The sequence below is a fragment of the Montipora foliosa genome, chromosome 13 (assembly GCF_036669935.1).
Source record: "Montipora foliosa isolate CH-2021 chromosome 13, ASM3666993v2, whole genome shotgun sequence".
In the NCBI taxonomy this organism is placed as follows: domain Eukaryota; kingdom Metazoa; phylum Cnidaria; class Anthozoa; order Scleractinia; family Acroporidae; genus Montipora; species Montipora foliosa.
In genome coordinates this window covers 23,465,688-23,473,187 of record NC_090881.1, presented here as the reverse complement: position 1 = coordinate 23,473,187, position 7,500 = coordinate 23,465,688, and the positions used below count along the sequence as shown (strand labels likewise).

Below are 7,500 nucleotides of genomic sequence, written 5' to 3'. Positions count from 1 at the left end.
TTTGCGTTAAAGAAACGTTATTCGCTGTGGCTCTTCTAAGCAGTTCCATGGAATTCCATGCTTCTTGCGGGGTTGCTACTGTGTGATGCCGGCGGTGGTGCAAAGGTGAGCGTTGCCCGACGTTACCCGTAAGCAACGCGCCCACGGGATTTCCCGTATAGGTTGCAAGAAGGGATGCCGGGCTCATGGGGATCGTCCCGCGGCCCATCCCCAACGTGACTCTCGCCAATTCTTCCAGATCGTTCTCATTTACCATTGTGTTTCCCATCATCACGCCCGCAATTCCCGCGGAAACTTGCGGAACCGCTCGGTTTTCCAATACATTTTCCGACATGCTTCCGTTAGAGGAGCTGCTCGCGGTAAGGACGTTCGGAATGGGATAACGCTGGTTTAGAGGAACTGCGGATATCAGAGGAGAAGCAGGAGGAGAAGGGCTTTGAGAAACCAGTGTCCCAGCATCAGGGAGAAAAGCAGAGCTGTTGGCTTGAGAAGAAAGAATGGTCTGAGAGAGAAAGTTCGATGTATCAGAATTGGAAGCAGGCGACGTTGAATCCTCGACGAGCAGACTGTTCCTTGGCGAATTAGATGCGAGGTTTGGAGCTAGAGAAGATAACACAGAGGTGTCCTGTCCTATCCCTCCTGAGGTGGCGTGTAGAATACTTGGGGCAGGGGGGCAGTGTTCGATATTCAACCTCTGCATTTCCTGATGAAGTATATCCTGGTGTTCCATCGTTGCCTGAGCTTGAGGCGGCCCTTCTTCTAAATCATCAACGGAGCTCCTCAGCAGCACATCTGACCGCCGTTGTCCTTCCAAGTCCAACTCTTGACTTGTACTGTAGGCATGCGCGTACTGTTGCTGAAACTGCGACAGCGTGGCGGCCAATGAATCGGCTCCCTCCGACGCTCTGCGATTATAGAACTGCTGCAAATGTAGCTCATGTTGCTCCTGTTGTCTGCGCTGTTGTTCTTCCTCCGCCACTCGGCCATACTGTTGTTGTAGCTTCAAGCACTCTTCTTGCAGTTCCCTCAAGCTATTTCTCTTGGAGCCACTGCCGCTGATGCGTTCCAGGTGCTGCTTGTACGCGAGAACCGACGCCGCGCTATCCGATGCACGTCTTGATGCGTTATACCGCATCCCAGTGGGAGTAGTGATGAAGGACCCTTCCCGGGGCGGGCGCTCCCTACCTGGGGACATCACGCCCCGTCTTGTCTTCAAAGGCACCTGTAACAGTCGCAGTTGCATTTCATCGGGCATTTCGTTTGGGGAGGTGTGGCGCTGTCGTGCTCCGCGGCACGCCATGTAACGTGCGATGGCCTCTTGGTCGGGTTCTTGATCGGAGCCACTATCGTTTGCACCTTCGCTAATTTGGGGACTTGACGGTCCCGCGGAGACAGAAAACGGCGATTGAGGAACAAGTGGATTGCAGCTGTTTAGAGGGGATCCACTGAGAGAACCTGTGTTTCCATGGCTGGTTTCTCCGTAGCCAGCCATGGCACGAAGTGCATTAAACTGAGCAATACCAGCAGCTAAACTAGTGGCACCATCAGAGGCCCTTCTACCCAGGGGCTGCCTCAGTTGGAACACTGTGGGCACCTGCAAAATCTGCTCCTTATAGGCCAGAGAGAGGTCTAATGTTGGCGAGTACGGAGGCAAGGCTGGATTGAGCCCAATGGGACTCGAAATGGAATCTTCGGAGGCTTGGCTCAATGGGCTCGGGGGCCTTTGGATGAACTTCTGCGAAAGAACCTCTCGCAACTCTTGCGGGATTTCCATCATTGGATCGACAGCTGTCAGGGTGTGCCTACGTTTTTCTAAATACGTTTTCAGACTGGGAAGAATGTCCTCTGGCATCTTGTCATCTTCCTCGTTCTCCTCGTACGCGGCCCCCCATTGAGCTTCTGGGGGCTTTACTCGTCTTGTGGGCGAGTCAGGCGTCACTTGAACAGTTGGTACGTTGATAGATGGCTTTCCCGACTTCTCATTGTCAGTCTCCATCAATTCTGAATCACTGCTGTTTCCTTGGGTATTTGGTAGATTTGCACAAGGATCGTGTGACGTGCTGGCGGCTTGCTTGACCTTCTCTAGGAGCGTGTAATAAATACCAGCAAATTGGTCGTAATCTTTCTGACGAAGCGACTGCAAAGGTAGAGGTGAAATTAAGTGAGAAATACGATACGAGCGGGAGGTTTGTGCGGGTGGTTTGTATGGGCGGTTGAATAGATGGTTTTCACAGTGACGTCATCAAATTCTAAAATCCAAAATCCAAAGGTATTTTGAATCTTTGTCTAAAGAATCTAGAAGATGACCTAACAATTGATCTTTTTGCAAGTTTCCAGTTCCATGACGTCTTTCGTTTCGAAAATACAGAATTTTGAATTTCCGAATTGTCACGTTGCGTGACACCACGATACAAAGCTATTTGGTTGAAAAAAATGTATATCTCTATGAATCTCAGCAGTTCGCGCGTTTCAATTACATTTGGACATGTGTTCATACATATTTTATCTCACGAGCGAAAAGTAAGCGTTTTCATTGCAAAGTGAACTCCAGACATGTTCTTGTTGATTTCTGGCCGGAGGTGCACCAACATGGCGGCTCCACACAAAACTCTGTAAAGTTGCTTCAAATGCTTCGACCAATAACTCAGTAACAATGCACCGCACAGACCTGAGAATTGTCTCCTACAACATTCCAAGCTTTGCCTTTTTTCATTGAACAGTTTCGATTTTATTTTTTTGTTGCGTGACGGTGAAAACGATCTATAGGTCCCTCTCGACCTCACAGGTCTTTGAAGATATCAAAGGGGCTACGTCACGGCAGTGAGGTTGATTTTGTGTAGTTTTACCAATTGCTCGCCCCCATCCGCTATGCAACTTAGCGTTAACACTGAAATTACTCTTAAACGACACAACTCAAAGCTTCGCCTGACAAAAAATGCCTGCCTAGCATACATAATTTTCGTTACAAACAACAGAGGTAAACTCTAAAAAACTGTTCGGCTGAACAGCTTTTAACAAACCCAATTGCAATCCATATTTTGTCCATCCCTGCTTCCTTTTGCATTTGCTGTTTCATTCAAACCCTCCTTCCACGTTTTAAGAAGTTAATTTTGCACTTTGCTGGATTTGGTTGCTACAATCAGCGGCAAAAGTCTTGGAACACTCACTAAGTTGGTTTTCTTGTGTGGTTTGAATAATCCCTCCTCCCTCCCCCTCCCCTCCCCAAATAATGTTGGCAACAGTGAACAGACAATTCCTAGTCTATTTTAACATTGATCGGGGAACTTCTACCTTATGGCTTTGACTGGGGGGGGGGGGGGGGGGGGTGGCTTCTATTTTGAACCTTGTAGTTGAAAAATTCGACAGTTATGCCTAGTTTACGACGTCAAGCTGAGAGGTTTCCAGGCCCATCCTGGAGTAAGCGTCCCAACTACTTTTGCCACTGATTCACCGCGCACCGGTGGCTCAGTTGGCTAAGCACCGGGCTGTCACGCGGGAGGTTTTCAGTTCAACTCCGGCCGGACCAACACTCATGGTCCTTAAATAACAGGAGAAAGTGCTGCCTTTGTAATGACATCTGCAAATAGTTAGACTCTCTAGTCTTCTCGGATAAGGACGATAAGCCGTAGGCCCCGTCTCACAACCCTTCAATGTTCATAATCCTGCGGGACGTAAAAGAATCCACACACTTGTCGGGCACGTAGAGTAGGGCACGTAGTTCCCGGTGTTGTGGTCTCTCTTCTGTTTTGTATCATGGTTGGGAGGGTAAAAAAGGAGCCACAGTAATTGGCGCAAGCTGCTGTGGCGCTCTGTCAGCTTGATTGGCAAAGTTACATAAATAAATAAATAAATAAACTTGGCATTCCGTGACACAACCCCTTTAATGGCGAGACCATAAAACAGAAAATCCTAATTAAACTAAACCGTTTTCTACTTGGAGAAAAAAGTGACTGTTGGAGCAACATGACAATAGCTAATAAACAATAAATACCAGCTTTATTCATTTCAGTGAAAGGGAAGGATACCAGAGGTTATGCCTATTGAGGACACCCGCCTGCAGCCGGCTGTAATTGACTGAGAGTCGATTTTGATGAGGGAGGAAAACTAGAGTACCCGGAGAAAAACCCTCGGTGTCAGATTGAGATCGACTGAAACTCACATACGACCTCGGAGCCGAAGGTTGAACACGGGTCGCAGAGGTGGAAGGTATTGTTGATAACCGCTAAGCCAACCTGACTTCCCAATTTAAAATGAGCTAGCATCCCACCTGAATGGTCTTTTCTCTATCAATTCCTCTGGCCAGCATCATATTCAGCACCTCTTCGCTGAGTTCGGAGTCAATAGTATCGCTTATTAGCAAACTAGCCTTGTCCTCTTCATCCAAGTCCTTCACCCACTTGTGGTTCATTATGTTCTCCATCGTGTACCTTTTGCTCACATCGCGGACTAACATGTGGCGAATTAGGTGTTCACATTCTAGACGTAAAAGAACGCATGCGTTATCAGAGGAAATGAAAAGGAACGTTTTCTAACGACGGCGGAAACAGCGATGTCATGTAACGACACATTCAACCAGTCTCAAAAAAATACATTGTGCAAGTTCTTTCATAACTCGGCCTGAAATTTGCGGTTCACGTGATGCTAAAACTCTATTTTCGGTGAAAGAAAAACGCATCTCAGTGGTGCAGCAACCGAACCAGTAATCGGAGGTCGTAGCTCCGACTCCCGCAAAGGTGCACTCGGATTTTTCCGAGTATCCCCGAGTCACCGTCTTCTTTGTCGCTTCCTATAGCTCAGTGGTGCAGCAACTGAACCAGTAATCGGAGGTCGTAGCTCCGACTCCCGCAAAGGTGCACTCGGATTTTTCCGAGTATCTCCGAGTCACTAACGGAAAAAATCATCTCTTAATTTCATTAAAATTTCATTAACATTTGTCATCCACTACCTTTACATAACAAGAATGTACGCTGCAGACAATTTCAGTACTAGCAGTATAGAGGAACTGTTGTCATTTGAACCTAGTCTAATGGCCTAGTAGTTCCCACGAGTCTCCTATTGCTCAGTGGTAGAGCATCCGAACGGTAACCGGTCAGTCCGCCCGGCCCCGGAGTCGATCCGCCCCTGCGTTTATTGCATCTAAGCACTCATTTTAATGATTAGGCTCAAGCACTAATTTTACTGACGAAAATTAGGGACCATAGGATTTGTTAGCTATCATATAAGGGTCATCAGCATACTGTGGGGGGGGGGGGGGGATCGACCGTAATAGGCCATTTCCGAGTTCATGTCTACCTTCTCTTCAAAGCGAGTCTAAGTGCGAAGTTTTTGTGACGGTAATTAGTTCTACTTTACATATGAATGAGAACTAATTTTCATAAGAAAAAACTTTGCACTTAGACTCGCTTTGAAGAGGAGGCAGACATGAACTCGGAAATGGCCTATTCCCATCCGAACTAGTATTCAGACGATCGTAGGTTCGACTCCTACAAAAGAGAGCACTCCGATGTCTTGGAATATCCCTAAGTCCCTGGGTGATTATCGATAAACACATCTCTTTGAATGACTTGTTATAAACTGCAAAAATTTAACCAACCTGTGGACATAAAGAAAGGTATTCTGAATCTTCCGTCCAATACACGAGCACGCAAACTTTGAAGTGTGCTCCCATCAAAGGGAAGAGCACCGCACACCAGCACATACAAAACGACTCCCAGACTCTGAGGGGAAAAAATAAACAGCAAGTACATTAAGAGAAGAATGGAGTTTACAATTACGATATGCAGGATGATCTCAATCTTATTCTACATATCCCAAACTTTGTCCAATTCTTGGTTTGCATCCACGTGATGTGACGGCTATGATGGTATACAGAACAATAGAAAAGGGCCCCACACGTTTTGCGTAGCAACGGAGTCAAATTTTGCAATGCAATGTTCTGTACACCAAAATGACTGCCGTGACGTCAGATGCAAACTATCAATTAACAATTATTGGATGAGGTTGAGCATGTTAGCGATAATTATCAAGGCCAAAGTTTGTGTTATCTGCTGAAGCTGAAGGCTGAGGCGGATAACACAAACTGAGGCCTTGATAATTATCGCTAACATGCGAAAACCGAATTCAATAATTGTTTTATTATGCATATTCCTGAGCTGAGCTCCGCCATGACAAAACTGATCAAACTGCTGGTTAGTGTGTTAGGTGACGTCACTTCTGCATGCATAAAACTATTGTCTGTAGGTATGACGTAAATTCTACATATATAAAATCTATTGTTTGTAGGTATGACGTAAGAGAAACAGAGCAAGCAAGAATTAGCTGCGTGCTTATAGCCAATCAAAATCGAGCTGGTGACACCAATGTATAATAATAGCTGATTATCAAGTACCACTACCACTCACCCAAATGTCAACCTCTGGTCCACAATAGGCCTTGCCTTCAAAAAGCTCAGGAGCGGCATAGGGCGGGCTGCCACACCATGTCTTCAGGTGTGCCGCCTTTTGAAACAAGTTGCTGAATCCAAAATCTAAGAAAAACAAGTTCCCACCACTTTGTTCAGCATGCAGGTATGGAGTTACATTCATAAGAAATGTGATACAACAGGAATGAGGGAGGGGTGGGGTGTGCAAAAAAATGTTGTACATGCCCAACTTAACCCTCCCCAGTGTGGTAGACCATTTGCAAAGTTTATAGCAAAGGGAGGTCAGGTGGGGATGAATAACTTAAAAGGGCTATGTCACATTATTTTAGGTGTTTAGGGGAAATTTTAAGTTTATCCCAAGTTTAAAACTTGAAAATGGTAACATGGAATTCCTTTACCGATAAAAATGATCGTTACATCACAATTAAGATGATTCTGAGCAAAAACAACCTTTATCCAAGGGATTTGCCATAGACAGGAAAAACATTGGGCTGATATTTTTTCAAGATTACCCAAATGCAATCCGTTTCAATCTGGTTCATTTGTATCCATCCATGCCTCTCTTTCCTTTTGTTGTATTTCCTTTTATGTTATTCAACAGTTTTAAGTTGCTATAATAAATTGCAATGTTTCATTCTACTTTTTGGGCATTTGGGTGTCATGAAATTATGCCATTTTGCATGACATAGCCACTTTGAGCACTGCAAAATGCAAACAATCATCCAGTGATTACAGAGTGAGGGCAACCAATGCATAGAAAAAAGAAGAAAAAACCCCTTACCTGCTATTTTAATATTAAAATTCTCATCAAGTAAAAGATTTTCTGCCTGCAAGGAAATCAAAAAGCAGGCACCTCAAGTATAATACAGGACTAACCCTAACACATTACTTTTACAGCAATCCCATAATTGCTTTTTGAAACAACAGAAATCAAAATGGCTGGCGTGTCTGCAAAAAGGTCTATTGACGAGAATATTGACAGTCAAACTGTTTTAGAGTCGAATCATTGTCTGTGACAGAAGTAATCAAGTATTCTGATTTTCACTTCACTAACTCTTTCGGCAGAGAGAAGTCACAAT

The 7,500-nt window shown here is 45.2% G+C and overlaps 1 protein-coding gene across 1 annotated transcript in view; it reads right to left on the bottom strand.

The window, feature by feature from the left end:
* LOC137982860 (serine/threonine-protein kinase SIK3-like) overlaps positions 1-7,500 on the bottom strand; it is a 17,942-nt gene that overhangs the window by 934 nt on the left and 9,508 nt on the right. Inside the window, exons 5-9 of the mRNA XM_068830026.1 lie at positions 7,203-7,248; positions 6,402-6,526; positions 5,594-5,717; positions 4,268-4,476; positions 1-2,137 (exon numbers count right to left, since the gene is read on the bottom strand). The exon at positions 1-2,137 is cut by the window's left edge and continues 934 nt beyond it. Coding sequence (XP_068686127.1) covers positions 1-2,137; positions 4,268-4,476; positions 5,594-5,717; positions 6,402-6,526; positions 7,203-7,248 — 2,641 coding nt within the window. The remainder of the gene's footprint in view (positions 2,138-4,267; positions 4,477-5,593; positions 5,718-6,401; positions 6,527-7,202; positions 7,249-7,500) is intronic.